The sequence below is a fragment of the Orycteropus afer genome, unplaced genomic scaffold (assembly GCF_000298275.1).
Source record: "Orycteropus afer afer isolate SDZICR_OR568_19922 unplaced genomic scaffold, OryAfe1.0 scaffold00169, whole genome shotgun sequence".
In the NCBI taxonomy this organism is placed as follows: domain Eukaryota; kingdom Metazoa; phylum Chordata; class Mammalia; order Tubulidentata; family Orycteropodidae; genus Orycteropus; species Orycteropus afer.
Genome location: NW_006921756.1, coordinates 860,545 through 880,851, shown reverse-complemented (window position 1 = coordinate 880,851; position 20,307 = coordinate 860,545). Strand labels below are relative to the sequence as shown.

Genomic DNA, 20,307 nt, shown 5'->3' with positions numbered 1-20,307 from the left:
CTAAAAAAAAAAAAGAACAGCATCAAAAAATAAATAAATAAATAAACAGTATCACCTGTGAGTAATATGCTCCCTCAAACAATGAATGATAGGAGACCAAATGGTCAACATTTACCCAAAGGTATAGATGAGAAGTCAGGGAGAGGAAGGGACACTAGATCAATGGAAACAGAACAAATAGAATGGAAATAATGACAATGCTGACACATTATAGAAATTATAACCAATGACATGGAACAATTTATATAAAAATTTTTAAAGGGGAACCTAATTTACTTTATAGCTTTCCCCTAAAACATAGTAAAATATTAATTAAAAAACATATGAAACTTAAATATTAGGACATCACATCAAATTGGAAAGATCAGAGAGTTTCCTGGATTAGATATAAGCCTTAAAGGAAGAGTTGGCTTTTGACAGATGAAAGTGGTGGGGAGAGTGGTCTAGGCAGGGGACCACCAACAATGTAAGGCTCCAAGGTAAAAAGTGTAGATGGAAAGAAAGTAATCACTAAAAATCTGTTTGTGACAGATCCTAGGTGGCTGCGGAACTTGTGCAAACAGATTATGAATGTATATGTGCATCAGGTATGGTTTACAGACTGAATAATAATAGCAAGTCTTGCATATCTGTGTATTATTTTTTCAAGTGAGTTGTTTGCACACAATTAACAGCTTTGGAGCCAGGCAAAACTAGGTTCAAAGCAAGGTCTGAGATAACTGGACAAGTTAATTAAGGCTCTGGGCATTAGTGGTTTTCTTTTTTTTCCCTTTCTTACAGTGGAAGTAATAAGATGACCTCTTGAATTATGATTATTAATTGGGACAAGGCATTTAAATCACACTTAGCAATCAACAAAAGGTAGTTACTGTTCTTATTAGTGTGTGTTGTGATTTAGAAATTGAACTAGAAATTCAGTTTAAAAAAATAGTATCACAAGTCCTACATTAAGTATAGCATCAGCATAGCTAATTTAGATCACAGGTATTACTTTTTGTTATTTATATTATATTTTCTATGACATCTGAAGAAAAATTTCTGTTTCCAGGTTTAATTTATGTAATTGGAGGCATCAGCAATGAAGGAATAGAGCTTCGTTCTTTTGAAGTTTATGATCCACTTTCTAAGCGTTGGTCTCCACTTCCTCCAATGGGAACCAGGAGAGCATATCTTGGGGTGGCTGTACTGAATGACTGCATCTTTTCTATTGGAGGGTGGAATGAGACACAGGATGCTCTTCACACTGTAGAAAAATATTCCTTTGAAGAGGTAGGTTGGATAATTTCAAATGTTTAGTATCCTATTATTTTAATGTTTGTAGGATTGGTAGTGATGTGCTCTCTTTCATTCATGATGCTGATACTTTGTGTTTCTCTTTTCAAAGAACCAGCTTTTAGTGTTATCTTTTTAAAAATTGCTTTCCCATTTTCTACTTCATTGATTTCTGTTATTTTTTTCCTCCTTCTATTTGTTTTGGGTTTAATTTGTTCTTTTTATAGATTCTTAAAGCAGAAGCTTAAATGATTGGTTTTAGACCACGCTCTTCTCTAATATAAGCCTTTAAAGCTATACATTTCCCTCAAACACTGTTTTACTTGCATCCCACACATTTTGACATGTTGTGTTTTAATCAGCATTTATCTTTAAATATTTTCTAATTTCTTTTGTAATTTCTTCTATGACCAATGGGTTATTAGAAGTATGTTATGCAGTTTCAAAATATTTGTGGATTTTCCAGTTATCTTTTTGTTATTAACTTCTAATTTAATTCCACTGTGATCAGAGACTTTGTATGATTCCTGTTTTGGTACATGTTTCATGTATACCTGAAAAAAATTGTATATTGTTGTTGCTGAGTATAGTGTTGTATAAATGTCAATTAAGTCAAGTTGGTTTTTAGTGTTTGTTCAAGTCTACCCTAGCCTTACTGCCTTTCTGACCAAATGTTATGCCAATTACTGAGAAAGAAGTGTTAATAGTTTCCATCTGTAATTATTGTTGTTGTTGTTGTTAAGTGCCGTCGAGTTGTTTCTGACTCATAGCGACCCCATGCACAGCAGAACGAAACACTGCCCCATCCGGCGCCAGCCCCACAATCCCTGCTATACTTGAGTCCATCATCGCAGCCACCATGTCAATCCATCTTGTTGAAAGCCTCCCCCTCTTTCGTCGACCCTCCACCCTACCAAGCATGACATCCTTCTCCAAGCAATGGTCCCTTCTTACAACATGACCAAAATAGGTGAGACGAAGTCTGGCCATTCTTGCTTCCAAGGAGCATTCTGGCTGCGCTTCCTCCAGGACAGATCTGTTAGTTCTTTTTGCAGTCCATGGTACTTTCAGCATTCTGTTAAAAAAAAAAAAAAAAAACCTGTAATTATGGATTTATCTATATCTCCTTTTAGTTCTATCATGTTTTGGTTCACATATTTTGAAGCTCTATTACACAGTGAGTTCACAATGGGATTATGTCTTCTTGATGAATTGATTCTTTTATTATCATGAAATATTCTTCAGTGCAGCTTGTACTTCTTTAGTACCAGTGGTTCTTGATGATATGCTACCTCCTGAAATGGTTTAATGTTGACTGATTCTTTTTGTACAGTGACTCTGTATATTCATTCCACCTTCTTTAGATGTTTCCTGAGTCAATGTTTTGCCCATAGAGTATCAGTATTACGATTTAAGTCTTGAATTTTTCAGTTCTTTCTGCTTAAGAAATACCAATCATGTTCTTCCCTTTTGTTTTTCTAACTCTGGGTCTTTGCACTTTTCACTGTTAATACTTTTTTTCTTTTTTGTCTTCTCAAGCTACCCTTTAAAATCATCTGTTCAGCCCTTTTACTTCATCCTTTTTTTTCTGTTTGCTTTAGCTAATCTGTGCTTAAGAGCAAGTTTCAGAATTTCTTTTGACATCCATTTTGGTATTTCCTGTCTAGTTTTTCTATATGGCTATGAAATGCCAGTTTTAGTTCCAAAGTGCTTATCAATGATATGTATGTTACCTTGATTTTTCATGCATAAATCTGAAATGATATTGTTATTTACCATCTAACTAAACTCCTAAATTGAGAATAATGTTGGTTCAGTGATAGAATTCTAGACCTTCCATGTAGGAGAGAGCTGGGTTTGATTCCTGGCCAGTGCACCACAAGTATAGCCACCATTCATCTGTCACTGGAAACTTGCATGTTGCTATGATTTTGAAGAAGTTTCAGCAGACCTTTCAGACTAAGGCAGACTAGGAAAAATGGTCTGGTAATCTGCTTCCAAAAATCACCCAATGAAAACCCTGTGGATCACAGCCCTCCTTCAATCCTGTTGGGCATGAGGTTGCCATGAGTTGAGCTAACTCCACAGCAGCTAACAACAACAAAATCCTACATTTTAGAGCCAAACCCTGAAGATAACATCTCTGGTAAAACATGTTTCTGGTCTTAACAATTTATCTGGAGGTGATTCAGGATAAAAAGCAAACTATTGTTTGACCATGGGCTCTATGGTCCCTTTATTGTTGTCAAGGGACATTTTGTGAGAAAGCAAAAGTTAGTTTTCCCTACTGGTAAACATTACCCAAAGCATCCTAAGTTATAAGGATCTTTTGTGAATATATCTATCTTTTAAAATATAAGTACTTTTTTCAGCTATGGCAACTTTGTGAGGTGTTCTGTAATTTCAGCTGATCAAACAGCCTTGAAATTTAACCTGGTCCTTCAGTTTCAAAGGATTTTCCTCGATTTTATAATTTAAGTTCAGATCAACATACACACACTGACTATCTATAATGTGTTGGCACTATACTAGGTACTGGAATATGAAGCTCATTAGCTCCCTGCCTTCAAAAAGTTCACTTTCTAGCACTGATGAACAATCACTGTTCACTCTTATGGCCTTCAAAACTTCATCCACCATATGCTTCATTTCCAGATGGGTAACTTTTTTTTTTTTTTTTTTTAACCTGGCCACTTGTTCTTTTCTCTCTTGATTACACCCTAGGACCTTAGTAGCTTCCTGCTTTTTGCGTATTGACAGTTTCCCTGGAGTAGGACATAAAGTGTCATTCTGGCTATAGCAACTTACTGAAAGTTCTTCAGGGAACAATATATATGAGGAATTAACATAATTTTTATGTTAAGGGCCAGATAATTACTATTTTAGGCTTTGCAGGCTGCAAACAGTCTCTTCTTTGGGCATGTTTTTCTTTACTTTTCTAACCTTTTAAAATGGAAAAATAATTCTTAGTCTGCAGTTTATAGAAAAACACACCATAGTTTCTAACCCTGGTCTATAGAACCATTTTTGAAAATACGTTCTGCAGACCACTAATTCTACTGGATAGTCCTTAAAAAAGGATTGCATGGTCAAATTAATTTGGCAAGTATTATATGCTATATCATTCTCTTTGAGATGTTTAAGTTACCCAGCCAATTAAAGGTTTTAAAAAACTCTTTGCTATATAAGCTTTCACCTTGGAGTGTTTTACTATTTTGTTTGCATGTGTTACCTATTAGCATCCACAGACCTAGATTCTCAGAATGCTCGTCTATGTATGATTTCTAGGTCATCTCTCAATCGTGAGTTATGATTATAATCATAGATGTGTTTTTCAGTTCTTTTCCTCTGAATACACTACTTTTCTACATGAAAATTCATTCAAAAATATTCTAAATACTTATCTGACTGGATTGTGAATTTTTTTAAAATAAGTATTTTATTTATTTATTTGTGTGTGTGTGTACATATGTGTGTGTGTGTGTGTGTATGTATATAGTGATTTGGATGGAAATTTACAGAGCAAATTCACTTTCCATACAGCAGTTCATATATACTTTATGACATTGACTACAATTTACCCCAATGCAACAGCTCCCCTCCCACTTCTCTTCCCTGTGTCCATCCCTCCATGCACTCCTGCCCCCTGAGCTGTCTCCCTGTACATAAACAGCCCTTCTTTCTCCCATGATTGTTCTCTCCAAGGAGTGTATCTACCTCAGGTAAATGTTCAACTCATATGCCTGTGTTTTGTTTGGCTGGAAGCCACAGGTGTGGGTTCCATTCCAGACCTGAAGGGCAGCTAGGGGCCATAGTCTCAGTGGTTCCACTAGGCTCTATCAGACCAGCAAACCTGGTCCCCACCCCCTTTTTTTTCCCCAAATAATTTTGAGTTTTGTCCCACATTGTTTTCCCTCTCTATCCAGGATTGTGAATTTGAAATTAAAACATGCAAAAGAAGTCTGAAAAAAGAGTATCTGATTTCTCAGCACTTGTTTCTATTCCAATCATTTTAGGATTCTAATATATATATATATTTTTTTTCTCTTTTAACCAGGAAAAGTGGGTTGAAGTTGCCTCAATGAAAGTACCTAGAGCAGGCATGTGTGTTGTGGCAGTCAATGGGCTTCTGTATGTTTCTGGAGGTCGATCTTCTAGCCATGATTTCTTGGCCCCTGGAACCTTGGACTCAGTTGAAGTTTATAATCCTCATTCAGATACATGGACAGAAATTGGTAATATGATAACCAGTCGTTGTGAAGGGGGTGTTGCTGTACTATGATATACAAAGCATACAAGCACACTAAACATTTTGAAAATATAGCATCTGACCTTTTGCAAATCAAGCGTGTATTTGGTAATAGGACCCTGTGATTTTATTGGGTTTTCCATGTGTTTGGTTGAGAAATGACTAAAGAAAGATTTTTGATAAGAATTTGACAAGGTATATGGAATATATCCTAAATTAATAAAGAGTTCACACAAATTTACTAAGCTTACCAACAACAGAAATGCTGTGTATGCTCCAGAATTGTTCAGTTAAGGGTAGAGTCCTATTTGTAAAAATGATTTATTTAAAGGAGTCTTGGTTAATAGTCCCTTTAGCTGCTTCTCTAGTACATTTCAAGCAGTAGTATGACCTTTATGTGATGCAGGAATAACATCAATGTGATAATTTGAAGAGCTTTGTACATTCAGTATTCAATGCAAAGCACAATTTTCCATGGCCACAGTTTAACCTACAGAGAAAAACCAATGAAATAACTTCCTTCTTTTACTTGATAACAAGAGTTCTCTCTGGCCTCAAGTTTTTTTATTGGCAACACTTGGAGCAGCTTGCAGAAAATACTTATCTACATACCCCAGTCCCAGTTGAGTTGATTCTGACTCATGGCAACTGTATAGCACAGAGTAGAACTGTCCCATAGGGTTGCCAAGACTAAATCTTTATGGAAGCAGACTGCCACATCTTTCTTCCATGGAGCAGCTGTTGGATCTGAACTACCGACCTTTTGGTTAGCAGCTCAGCACTTTAACAGCTATACCACCAGGGCTTCTCTAGCTGTCTGTATACCAAACCAAACTCACTGCCATCAAGTTGATTCCGACTCCTAGCAACACCTGTTGGGTTTCTGAGTCAGTAAATCATTATGGAAGTAGATTGCCCCATCTTCCTTCCTCAGAGCAGCTGGTGGGTTTGAATGGCCAGTCTTCTGGTTAGCAGTCAAATGCCTTAGGCACTTGCACCATAAGAGTTTAGCTATCTATATAGAGAGATAAAGACCTGCCTATTGATCAGCTTGATCACATAAGGAATACTTTTTCTTGCTCATGTTTTTTTGTCTTGATGCTGAGAATGCAAGTGAGGAATTAATAGGAAGTCCTTACTGACAGTCCTTTATTGCAATAGGGTAATCTAATGGGGGTGGGGGGTGGATAGAGTCCAGCGAAAGGTACTATGAGCCTGGGAAGTTTCTTCTTTGTTTTGTAGGTAGTTGCCAAAAATATGTAATGTTTGGGAAGAGGGAATTTTATTAGGTTATCTGGCTTTGTGCAGGTTTCTTGTACCTGGGGAAGCCTAAGTACAAGCTTGCTACAAAGCTACTGCCTGGACTGTCTTGGAAAAGACTACTTGTAGGTACTTGTGACAATTTTTATAGACACTGACTTATAAGTTCAAAGGTCCCTGATGCAAAACTACTTCTAAAAACTTTTCATTTCCCCCGAGATGCCTTCTGAAGAATTTTTCTCTGTTCTTTTCTAAAAGAAAGATTCATCGTGTACATGATCATTCCTTTTATTTTTACTAGCCAGTTGAAGCTATACATATTAAAAGTATTGCATATATTTAGGTTTAAATAGCTGCCTCAAAAATTTGATTTGTATACCCCTAATTTCCCTGGGTTTTTTTTTTTTTTTCTTTTTATATTAAGTCACCAGTGTATTGTTACAGGTATCAACAGGTCATTTAGATAGAAAATCTTTGGTAAGCATTAAATCCTCAGGTAGTACTCATATCCAAAATATATGAATTGGCCTACAAGGACACTTTCTTTAATAAATCACATGCACATATTAGGAAAAGCTTACATACTGCAGACAGAAAGCTGTATCTTTTCACTGGGATATCCTAAAATCCTGTAGGGTCACCAATGCTTGTTTGGGATCTGTAAAATGTCAAAAGAATGGAGTATCAAGATAATTATAGTCTACTTAAGCTCAACTTATATGCCTTTGATATACCTAATTAACAGAGAATGTGTTTCAAAAGAGAGTGTCACTGTAAAGGGAGGCATTTTGCGCTGCTATATAAAAATAAACGTATAGCCAGCATGCTCCGTGGAAGCAAAAATGGCCAGACTTTGTCTCACTTACTTAGTCATGTTGTCAGAAGGGACCATTCCCTGGAAAAGGATATCATGTTTGGTAAAGTGAAGCATCAGCGAAAAAGGGGAAGACCTTCAACATGATGGACTGACACAGTGGCTGCTAGAATGGGCTCAAGTATAGCAAGGATTGTGAGGATGGCACACAAACAGGCAGTATTTAGTTCTGTTGTACATGGGGTCGCTGTGAGTTGGAGCTGACTCAACAGCACCTAACAACAGCATATAAAAATATAATGTCAAGATTATAGAGGTGATTCAGGAAAAAAAAGCAAACTGTAGTTATAAAACACTAATAGAAATAAAAGATAAACAATAGGGGATTAGCCTCATGATCCCTTTATTCTTTTCATGTCAAAGGGCAAGATTTAAAAAGGTCCAGAGATCCCTGAAAACATATAATTGTAAATATGCTTATTATTTCCTAGATAACAACAGTTTCTTAAAAAGAATGTACTAATAAAGCAGCTAGATTTTTTTTTTTATTAACTTAGTTTATTAGTATTCCAAGGTTACCAAACTATAGTAAGACTGACCAGGTTTTTAAAGTTTGGGGATTTTCACATTTAATTTTACCTTTAATTCTATTTTTAAGCAACTATTAAAATTATCTTCAAATTATCTGGCAATTCAAAATGCAATATCTTGTCCATTTCAATTAAAATCAAATGTACTTAAAAAACAGTTTTCTTAAGAGGCATATATAATTAACAGCATTCCTAGATTATCAGACTGCTATAAGATTGCCTGGATTTTAAAGTTTGTTTTGTTCTTTTGGGATTTGCATATTTAATTTTTAAAAAATGTCTTTAGTTTTCTCAGCAACTATTCATCTTCCTTCGAAACATCTGATCATTCAAAATGCCACATCCTGCCAATTTCAGTTAAAATGTTACTTAAAAGTTCTTTTTCATAAGCGTATACTATAAGTTAGCTATATTTTAGCATTTTTTAGTGTAACTGGATAATTTTCCTAAAAATACGATTTGCCCCTATTTTGGAATATCATGTATTGAGATCCAGAAAGTTTGGCAAAGTTGTACAGTACTCCTATAACTTAGCAAAGAAAGGAGTTTCCTCACCAAAACCAGTAGAATCCGCAGAAGTTCTTTTCAAGCATATGAGCTTCCTTTCCTGATCAGGCTGCAGAACTATTCTTTACATTAAAAAGGCTCCTATAGTGATTTCAGGTATGAATTTTTAACTGGCAAGCTTCTCAGTGATCAGAATTAGGTCTACCTAGTATGGTTTGTTAAAAAGTATACAACTTAACACTGTAACTCACTGCCATAGAATTGATTCCAACTCATATTGACCCTGTAGGACAGAGTAGAACTGCTCCATAGGGTTTCCAAAGCTGTAAAATTTTTTTTTTTTAATTTGTGATTTGGGTGAAAGTTTACAGAGCAAATTCATTTTTCATACAGCAGTTCATGACATTGAGTGCAATTTCCCACAATGTAACAGCTCTCTTCCCACTTCCTCCCCAGAGTTACCTCTTCTCTTTGTCCTTCCCTCCCATGCATCCTGCCCCACCAAACTGTCTCCCTGTGCATATACTGCCCTTCTGTTCTCTGATGATCTGTTCTCCTTGATCTCTTCAAGGAGTGTATCTACCTGATGTAAATATCCAGGCCATATGCCTGTTATTTGGCTAGAAGCCACAGGAATGAGTTCAATCCCAGACCTGAAGGACAGCTAGGGGCCATAGTCTCAGGGGTTTCACCAGGCTCTTATCAGACCAGGAAACCTGGTCTTTTTTTTTTTCTTCTTCTTCTTCTTTTAATGATTTTGAGTTTTGTTCTTCCACTCTATACAGGATTTCCCACACAGATCCCCCTCCAAGTGGTTGACAGTGGTAGCTGGGCACCATCTACTACTTCTGGTCCCACAGTCGTATAGGCTGCGGATCGCATGGTTTACCAGTCCCTTCGACTGTTTGTTTCCATGCATCTTTGGTTTTCTTCATTCTTTGCTCTGGACGAGGAGGGACCCATTGTTGCATCTAGATGGCCACTCGCAACAAAGCTGGTTATCTTGACAGAAGCAGGCTGCCTGTCCCTGCAGAGTAGCTGCTAAGTTTGGTTAGCAGCTAGATGCCTTTACCACTGTGCCACCAGAGCTCGTTAATACTGTTGTTAAATGCTGTTGCATCATCTCTAACTCATATCGACCCCTCCTTGGGTTTCTGACGCAGTAGCTCTACGAAGTAGGAGTGGCTGGTAGGTTTCATTCTCCAACCTTCTGGTTAGCAGTGAAGTGCCATAGGCACCATGCCACCAGAGCTCCCATTAATACTCTAGTCTGATAAATCTATTCACAGCAAAAATCACTAGATATCATATAAGTTACTTACAGAATTCGACTTAGTTAATATTTGAATATTACACATAACAAGTGATATTTTTTCCTCTGATCTCTATTTTTACACCATTTTTTTTTTTCAATTGTGATTTGGGTGAAAAGTTTACAGAGCAAATTCACTTTCCATACAGCAGTTCACATACTTTGTCTCATGACATTAACTACGATTTACCCCAATGTAACAGCTCCCCTCCCACTTTCTCCCAGTAGTTACCTCGTCCCTTTGTCCTTCCCTCCATGCACTCCTGCCCTGAGCTGTCTTCCTGTGCATAAACAGCCCTTCTTTCTCCCATGATTGTTCTAAGGAGTGTATCTATCTAATGTAAATGTTCAACTCATATGCCTGTCTTTTGTTGGTGGAAGCCACAGGTGTGGGTTCAATTCCAGACCTGAAGGGCAGCTAGGGGCCATAGTCTCAGGGGTTCCACCAGGCTCTATCAGACCAGCAAACCTGGTTTCCTCCCCCGTCTTTCCAAATCATTTTGAGTTTTGTTCCACATTGTTCTCCCTCTCTATCCAGGATCTCCTACATAGATCTCCCTTCAAGTGGTTGACAGTGGTAGCTGGGTACCATCTAGTTCTTCTGGTCTCACAGTCGTAGTTGTATAGGCTGAGAATCGCATGGTATACCAGTCACTAGGACTAATTGTTTCCATGAATCTTTGGTTTTCTTCATTCTTCTTTGCTCTGGATGAGGAGAGATCCATCGTTGCATCTAGATGGCTGCTTGCAAGCTTTTAAGATCCCAGTTGCTATTGGCCAAAGTAGGGGGTGGATAAAATGTTCTTCCTTTTGTAAGAGTAGGAATTTCACGAGACTAGATTTTCAAGTTAGAACCCAGTGTCTTTTGCAGTTTGTAAAAAGCATCTCTGTGAATTAGCAGATGTAGAACTAAATAAGCCTACTCTTTAGAGCAAGTTGACTTCAGCTTGGCTTTTACTCCCTAATTCGAATGTACTAGTGGCTTTATTGGGAGGTCTGTTAGCGTAGTGCCTAAGGCACTTGACTGCTAACCAGGAGGCTGGTAGTTCAAACCCATCAGCCACTTCCCAGAAGGAAGGTTGGGTAATCCTACTTCTGCAGTGATACTGCCTTGGAAACCCAAGGAGGGGTTGCTGAGTTGAGGCCGACTCGACGGCACATAACAACAAAGTGGCTTTATTATTTTAGATGTTTTTGATTAGCTGGTGTTATGTGTTTGGTGATAAGGGGGTGTAAATTGCATTTATGCCATGCCAAATATTCTGATTAAAATAAAAAAAGAGGTCACCTTTTTCTTGAACTTGTCTTTCTTTCATGATACTGTTCCTTACTAGCTTTGGAGACACAGATCTTTTCAGTTCATGTATCTAGGTTATACCAAGTAAAATGAGCTTCAAAATCCAATTCCCAGGGACAACTGCTATGAAAAATCACTGAAACTACCTGTTATTTTCAGACACTCATGGGTTCAAAGGTTTTCCTTTTGAACTGGGAGACTTTTTTTTTTTTTAAATAATAAGTCTAACAAGAGGGTTTTTTTTTTAATTTTATCATTTTCAAGACAATTGTAACACTGAAATATTTAGGTGGATGACTATATAATCAATAAATGTGTGAGGACTATAACCTAATGTTACATGAACAAGAGTTATCAGGGATCTTTATGCTCTTATTCAATTACTATGAAATAAAAGTATTTCTAGAAATGAAAAATAATCTACCATTGGTGGAAGAAAAAACAAACTGCCATTGAGTTGATTTCAACTCAGTGACCCTATAGAACAGAGTATAACTGCTCTGTAGGGATTCCAAGGCTATAAATCTTTATAGAAGCAGACTGCCTCATTATCTTCCCACAGAGCAGCTGGTAGGTTTGAACCACTAACTTTTGGTTAGCAGCTCTAACCACTGCACCACCAGGACTCCCTTGGTGGAAGAAAACTGTAGAAAAGGGTGATGTCAAAACGCAAACTTACAAAGCTTATAGGCAACATGCTAATGCTGTCTATAGAAAGGTTTTATATTTATTCCACTTGACCAGGTTTTTTGGGTTGGGTTTCCTCTGCATAAATATCTTTAAGTAATAAAGTGATTACGAATGAAAAGCAGGCCACTAAAGTGACTACTGTCCTCAGGGCTTTGAACCAGTTGGGATAATGTGGCAAGAGAAAAAGTTCAACATGTAATGCTATCGCTAAACCTACTATTATTGTGACTATAGCTTCACTGAGTCTTTCAGAAATAAGGAAGGCAGACCATGAAAACAGAACAGGAGCCATACTATTACCTAAATTAAGGAAGTCTGGTTTGGCTGTACTGCTTTCTGGCAGAGCAAAACCCCATCTGACCCCTCCCAGGAAAGACAGAAAACTGGCTCCATAAGCCAACTGAGTAAAAGCTAATATGGGGATGTAAGTCTTTGTCATCACCATGATCAGTGGTGGAGCAACAAAGGGGACCAGTCCTGCCAGAGTTATGTATAGAGCCGGCTGTGGACTATCAGTCAGGTAAGTGATAGTGCTTGGTGTCTTGGCTCTAAGTTCTGCTGGCTTCTGCTTCTTCTTAAAACAGCATGGGGAAGTATGGTAACATTGTGTTTTGCTCATACACACTGGAAATGATGACAAGAGCCAAGGCCTTGGAAGCAAACGGGGAAAGTTCTGCTGGAGAGATGTCTTGAGAAACAGTTTATCTATTTTCCTGCAGGTTCCTAGTCCCACAGCAAAAGGGTACTTCAGCATCTATAAAGAAAATAGAACCAGAAGACAAAATATTTTATTTAACGAAATTTCTTGGTTAACTCCAATCTGAAGCAATATAAAAACAAACCATCTGCTTTCCATTAGCACATCAAACTTTATAATAAAGGTTGAACTACTACTAAGACTATAAACCAGATATACAACATGTGAAAGAAACTAGTGAACAGAAACCAGTGATGTGCTCAATCTACCCTAATCTTATTCCACAAAACAAATAAAAAGAACAAGTCAAGACTAAGCACTGCCCCTTCTATTTATAAACTGTAAAAAAAAAAAAAAGGGGGGGGGCAGCACAAATTACTGTGCTAGTTTATGTAGAGAAAAGCAAACTACTTTCCAATTTAGCATTACAAACACTGCATATGGGGCGGAATACTCAATAAGCAAAGCAAGCATGGGCTTACTAATCTGTAGTGAACAGTTTCACATTTTTCACCACATGATGAACCACGTAAGCACCCTATGTACACTTCCATCATAATTCTCACAGTGAATTAAAATTGCATGTTTACTTGTCTTTGTCTCAGTAGACTTGTGCCAGGACCATATTTGCTTTGCCTTTAAAAATATCCCCAGTGCCTTTCATGGCATATGCGAAAGTAATAACCTTTCCTGCCAATTCTGTGCTTTAGAGAGAAGCCAGACTTCAACTAGTAAACAGAAAAACAGTAAAAATAGCAACAACAACAAAAAATGTTGGATGAAATTAAAAAAGAAACTTAGTTGTTTAAGAATCTTGGTATCTTGGTGAATCCTATGCCTACTCTCTGTGTATGTGTGTGATAAAAATATATATAACAAGACAATTTGGCAATTTAACATTTTATACATGTACAGTTCAGTGATAGGGATTACATTCATCATGTTGTATAACCATCACCACTATCCATTTCCAAATTATTCTATCATTATAGAAACTCAGTGAAAGGGTACTTCAGCATCTATGAAGAAAATAGAACCAGAAGACAAAACTCAGTGTTCCCTAAGCAATGACACCACCATTCCCCCTGCTTCCCACCCCTGGGTAACCACTGATAAACTCTGGTATCTCTGTATTTGCCTAGTCTAGATATTTCATATAGTGAGATCATATACTTGTCCTTTTGTGACTGACTGATTTCACTCAGCATGTTTTCAAGGTTGATCCATGTGATGGTATGTATCAGAACTTCATTTTTCTTTATGGCTGAGTCCCTGTAACTATTCTTGACACTCCCTATTGCCCTTCCCCGCTTTATAGTTCTCCATAACATGTAGCACTTGACATACTATCTTACTTATTTTCATATTATCTAATCCTCCCCCACACTTGAATACCTGAGGATAAATATTGTTTTGTCATCTTTTTCACTGCTATTGCCTTAGCCAGAGCTGTGCCTGGCAAATAGTGCCCAAATACTTGCTAAATAAACCAACCTTTGAAGATGCTTGAGAAAATTTCTGAATGAAGTGAAGCATAGTAGACCCTATTGAAAGTCTTTTTCAGGAAGACGCTGGGCAGTTCTGATTAACATGTTCTCACAGGGAACTGGAAGGGCTGAATCAGAAGCATGTTGCTGTGTACAAAACGAGATGTTATTTTATTTCCCTCATTTTACACATAATTTTTAAAAAGTAGAAACTCATGAGAATTTCTTCCATGTAACATTTTCCTTTGATAAGAATGTGTTTTCAAAGAGGCCGTAACACATTAAGGAAAGAGGTCCTTTTCTTTCCTAACCCATTCGTTTAGATTTTGCCGTCTGGTTTAAGGAAGTAATGAAGAGACAGATCTGGATTTTACAAACAGTTCCACCACTTCTAGCTGTGTGACTTTGGATAAATTACTTCCTTAGGTGCAAGTTTTCTCATCCTTAAAAATGAAAGTTACAGCTTCTCTCTTCTCTTCCCCATTCCCCCCCCCCCCAATCTACTTTGGGGTTAAGACTTCAAATAGCTCAAAATAATAAAAACAAAGGCAATCAATACAATTTAGCTGTGAACCAGGCACCATAATTATGTGTTTTATATGCATTGACTCATTTAAAGCTCACAATAACCTCATCAAGTTGGTGGTGAGAGACAGTACAGATTAAAAGAGTACAGATTTTGTAGTCAAGCTAAGCCTAGAATCCTGTCTCCATGACTTGCTGTGTGACTTTGGGCAAGCTACTTAAGTTTGCTATGGTTCAGTTCACTCAAGTTTGAAATAAGAATAATAACCCTCATAGGGTCCTTAAATGATGAATTAACACAGCTGAGAACTGTCTCGGACACAAAGTAAGAGCTCAAGAAATAATAGCTGTGTTCCCATCTTAAACCAGAGGGAATGGTTAAGAACCATGTCTAAAGTAAGCAGTCGCTAAGTGGCAGAGTGAAAATATGAATTCATATCTGACATGAGTCACATTAACCAGAAGAAAGCGTCTGAAAAAAAATCCCGGTTACTGCTTAATTAAAATAAATTTATTGCACTTATTTCTTAATCACAGACTCTGGGTCTGGGTCCAGAAATCATGTATAGCAGTCAATGTCTTCATTTTACGTAAGGATACAATTTTCTCTGGCGTCTAAGTAAAGGTTAGGTGACACCGACACCCGTTTCTTGTCCCCCAGAATCAAATACCCTCACCTTTCTTTGCTCAAAATCGTTTTGGTGAGGACTTCCCAGACTACCTTTTTAAAAATGTTTAAAATACTTTCCAACTCATGGGTATTAAAGCGAAAAAGTGACTGCCTAAAATTTTACCTCAGTGTTGATTAAGGACAGAAAAGAGTTAATCTCAATTTAAGCGAAAACGCTCAGCATTTCCATTGTTCGGATGCAGAAAACTGCACACTGGAAGCCTCGAAACCGACATTGGAGAAAAGGGAGCGGAGTCTTGACTCCAGGTCCCTAGCCCGACGGTGCCCGCGGCTCCTATTTCCTACCTACTGTTGGTCCCCTCCTTCCTTCTTTGCACATGTGGCTGCTCCGGTACTTCCTTGTCAGCGTCGCACCAGGAGATAGAAAGCCGAACCACCCACGACCTGTGAAAGAGCACTTCCGGTGAGTAAAGTTAGACAGCCTCCACTTCCTGAGAATCCGAAAAGGTTACTCCGGATGGGAACCTGACTTGGACTAGTTAGTTCCCAATCTATAGTATCCGTCTTGGGGTCATTCTTTTAAAATTTTAGTTCTAGCGGAAGGTGGCTGTGGAGGACTTCAGGGTAGTTGAACTGTCCTTGCCTAGTGTTCCCACTCAAGCGAATTTGCCCTGCAGTAGTCGAGAAGGTAGAATGAAGCTACTGAAGCAATCTCAATGATGGTGGTGAAGGAAGGTAGGAATCTTGAAGTCCAGACTAAATGTGACTTGGTCAAATCGCTTGCCATCTCTAGAACTCATTTTTTACTTTGCAAAACAACAGGGTTTCTGGCATCGATGGAGTTTGTCTCACTCCAGGTTAAGGTCCTTAAATTACTAATATTATTTAAGAAGGAAAAAAAAAACAAAAAACTTTTTTCTCCTTCCATTCTCTTTGCTGGGACCTAGAAACTTCATTAAGAAATAAAGAACACAAGGGACAGAATTTTAACTTCTCCATGAAAGGTGTGGTGATCCAGTAACTTAGGCTTGGCTTTAACTTTTATTTACTTCTCGCCTGTGTGACTTTGGGCAAATCCCTTTCCTTATCTATTTCAGTCTGTAAAAGAAAACAGCACCAGGCAATTCTTGTATTTAATGACAAGCAACAGATCTCAAGGGCCCGTGCCGGTCAGTTCCTCCATTCCTCCAGATTCTAGGTAGTTTAGCTTCGTGATTGCCGGCCATCACTTCGTTCAGCTTGCCGCGCAGGATGAATTCAAAGAGAATTCTTCGTAATAGTCACCGCTTTTATTTCCGCTGGGCTTTCACTTTAATTTCCTTCTCTGGCAGGGTAGCACCGCCCCTTCCCGTCGAGCTATACCCAATGAGACTTTGCGTCGGAGAAACACTTCGCCCGGGCATTGGCGCAGGCGCTGGCCTCACATCCCTTAGGCGCAGGGTCTAGGGCGTGACGCCTACCATCCCAACGAACTACCACTCCCAGCGGGTAGCGCGCGGTGAAGTGCCGCGCAGGTCTCCAGAGCTGGGCCGTGTGGCCCGCCGGGGGCTGGAGTCTCAACGACGCGCGCACGTGAAGGAGGGAACGAAAGGTGGGAAGAGGTCGAAAACAACACTCCGAAACCGTTTTGCTAGTACTTACCGAGGTAGCTTGGAAACGCGTGTTCGTTCAGATGCGGTGTGTGGGAGGATGAAGAAAGAAAGGGCAGGGAAAAACGAATACACACATATACACCCACCCACTCATTCACATGCATCCCGGCCATAACGTTGGGGGGGGGATTGTCAAACTCGGTTGATCTCCGCCTCTTAGCTGGCGGGAGGGACAGCAGAATATTCAACTCTGTAGAGGGGCAAGGATGACCACGCGCCACCTTGTGCTGCAGCGAGGGGTGCTAGGCGCCAGGCAGGGGTAACTGCCTTTCCAGCGGCCGAACGTTGGTTGTATGGGGCGCATGCGACCCTCCGGTGGGTGGGTGGGTGGGGGCGCCGAAGGAGGTCCCGTGCGCATGCGCTTGAGCCCTGTGGGCGGTGCGAGCAGGTGGGCGTGTGTAAGGCGGGGTCGGTTCGGGGAGGGAGAGGGCCGGGCTGGTCGTCGCTCCTTTCCCTCTACCAGCTCTGCCCCTCCTGGGCCGTGTGGGTCGGGCAGCCATTTTGGGGAGAGCTTTGTTATGGTTGTGGGTTAGCCACCTCTGCCGGATTAGGAAGCTGGGGACGCGCCTACGGACGCCGCGCCTCGTCCCCAGCTGTAGCCTCCCCGCGGTCGGGTGAGTGTGGAAGCTTCGAACAGCGGGGGAGTAGGGGATTTTGGAGTGTTCCCCATGGGGGCCTCGGTCCGGTGCCTACCCAATCGGTTGTTTAAAGCAAGTTAAATGGGATCGCACACAGGTGGTTGTGTGTACGTCCGGCCTGGGTAGGAACGAGCCGAACCCGTGGGTCTTGCCGTTCGGACAGGGCACCGCCCCCGGGCATGAAGCTGTGCATATTAGCGTCGCCGCGGCTCTGCGAGAGCTCTTCTACTTCAACTTTGGTCTTCGGGTCGGAACACTCACCTGCGGCTCTCTGGCACCTCTCCAGACGTTCCTGTTTGTTTGGGGTTGAGCGGCTCTGGTTTACGAGTTCCTTTTTCTTTCCTTCTGAAGTGAGAACCAAGGGCTTTTGTTTTTCTATGAAGGAAAATTTAAAAAGGAAAAAGTCCTGTAAGTCAGGTGTCGGGTATTTGAGGGAAAAAAGGAGCTTGGTTAAAGCCCACAGAGTTCGGGCTCTTTATGGTAGCGAGGGGTTTTCGTTGATTTTGATTAAGTCTGTCCCTCACTGACTACCCTCCTCTCCTCCGGAAGAAAAAAAAGAAGCTAATCGAGCTTTAAGTGTTGTAAGAGTATTTTTAATGTTTTAAATCTTTTTTTTCCCCCACCACCGTGAAAATCAAAAGGACAAGCTAAAATGGCTGTAGCTTGGGGAAGTGCCCTGCGCTTCGGTATCTTAAATACGTTAATGTCTTAACAGTTGTTTTGCCTACGAGGCTAGTAACCGAAACCCTAGATCTTTTGGTCAATTGGTGTTTTATTTTGAAGACTCCTTGCTAGGTGAAAACAAAGGTGAGGCTAAGTTTGCTTACTCCAAAAGTTTACATAAGAATGGGTGTGGGTTTTTTTTTTTTTTTTTTGGTAGTTGCATATAGTTCTGAAATTGTGCTGTGGTGTCAGTTTGTGCTTCGAGATAGGCTGGACCTATCTGTTGAAATACTTGCTTTTCGCTTTGTTATTTTCTGCTTCCAGAACCTACTGTGGTGGAGTCAATTCCGACTCATAGCGACCCTATAGGACAGAGTAAAACTGCCCCAAGGATGTAAATCTTTATGGAAGCAAAAGGCCACATTTTTCTCCTGCGGAGCGGCTAGGATTTGAACAGCCTGTCGGTCCCTTTAACCACTGCCCAACCAGGCCTCCTTATTTTCTGCTTATTAAGAACAAAACGAAGTTAATGGTGGTTTATGTTTTAGTTTACTAATAGAAGTTACGTTCCTGTGTAAATTGCTTTCATAATAAAGTGATTGGTAGTTTTCCATACACTTCGGTTTGTAATTTGGTGAAGGTCTTCTACACCTAATGCTTGAAAGGGAATCAACGTGCTGTTAATTTTGGGACATTTATTAGAATTTTTATTAGAATAATGTAAGACATCTCAATAAGTAAAAATAGGCTTTCGATATGCGGTATCGTTGTGCCGTATTTTTTTTTTTTTTTTTTAAAGACTGTCTTTTTGTTTTCTTTTGGGGAGTCACCAAACCAGAAGTTTTACTGAAAACAAAAGCACAGAAAGGAAGCCAGACACAGTTGGTTTTAGTATTTGGAAAGGTGATTGAGTTTCAGGTGGCAATGAGTCTAAAAGATAAAATAGTAAAATGCTAGTTGTGAATGAAACTTTTCTAAATTAATAGTAAAACTCAACTTTCCTAGGGAGTCCGTTTCAATTTACCTTTTTATAATTTCTTCAAACACAAAAGTTTATTTCTGTTAATTGCCCTAGGAATGTTTTTGTTCTTAATTGGTTTTACATACTGCCCCCCCAAAAAAAGTTATTTGTAGATAGTATACCTCAGTAGGGAGCTCTGGTAGCATAGTGCCTAAGGCACTTGACTGCTAACCAGAAGGCTGGCAGTTCAAACCCACCAGCCACTCTTGGGAAGGAAGGTTGGGCAATCTACTTCTGTAGTATTATCGCCTTGGAAACCCAAGGAGGGGTTGCTATGCCGACTCCACCACACATAACAGCAACACCACCACCACACATCAGTTGCTTTGTGTTTTGGCATTGTTTGGGGGTTCAGTATGCTACCTATTGGACCTATACCTTTGGGTAAGACCTCACTCTAATTCTTTTTATCCCCCAGGTATGCTGATAGAAACATTCTTTCATCAATTCTGAATGGTATCAGAGCTCTGTCTTTAAATTTTGAGGAAGAAATGTTAGAAAGCCTTTTTAATTTTGAATTAGTAGTAGTTTCAACTGAAGTTTTCTCATCAGTGAGCTATTTATAAAAAGTTTGGCTGATGACACACACACAAGTCAACCATTTTAGTAAGTTTGGAATTATAATTAAAATTATGGATAACATTTCTGCTTATTAATGATTTTTAAGTTAACTGGTAAAGATAAATACATGATTCTGAGTCATACTTCAGCAGATTTCATCTTTGTTTTATGGCTAAATTGTATGAACATTGATAACTGTTGCAATTATCATGTGCCAGAAATTGCTGCTCTGAGTGCTTTATATATATATTAACTTACTTCAATGAGGTAGTTACTATTTCATACTCATTTTATAGTTAAGGAAAATGAATCCAGGAAGGGTTAACTTAACTCACTCAAGCTCATCCAGTTTAGTAGATGTCACAGTCTGTATTGGAACCCAGGCAATCCATTTCTAAGTCGTTGCATTTAACCATTATGCCTGCTGCCTTTAAACATGAA

The 20,307-nt window shown here is 39.2% G+C and overlaps 2 protein-coding genes across 2 annotated transcripts in view; one reads left to right on the top strand and one right to left on the bottom strand.

The window, feature by feature from the left end:
* LOC103201914 (intracisternal A particle-promoted polypeptide) overlaps positions 1-5,554 on the top strand; it is a 66,924-nt gene extending 61,370 nt beyond the window's left edge. Inside the window, exons 7-8 of the mRNA XM_007946676.2 lie at positions 1,049-1,269; positions 5,330-5,554. Of these exons, the coding sequence (XP_007944867.1) occupies positions 1,049-1,269; positions 5,330-5,554 (446 nt within the window). The remainder of the gene's footprint in view (positions 1-1,048; positions 1,270-5,329) is intronic.
* A 6,742-nt stretch (positions 5,555-12,296) lies between these two features.
* On the bottom strand, positions 12,297-14,224 carry TMEM69 (transmembrane protein 69). Its single transcript, XM_007946719.1, is given in 3 exon segments — positions 12,297-12,403; positions 12,406-12,745; positions 14,183-14,224. Coding segments are annotated over 3 exon segments (489 nt in total).
* Positions 14,225-20,307: the final 6,083 nt, after the last annotated feature.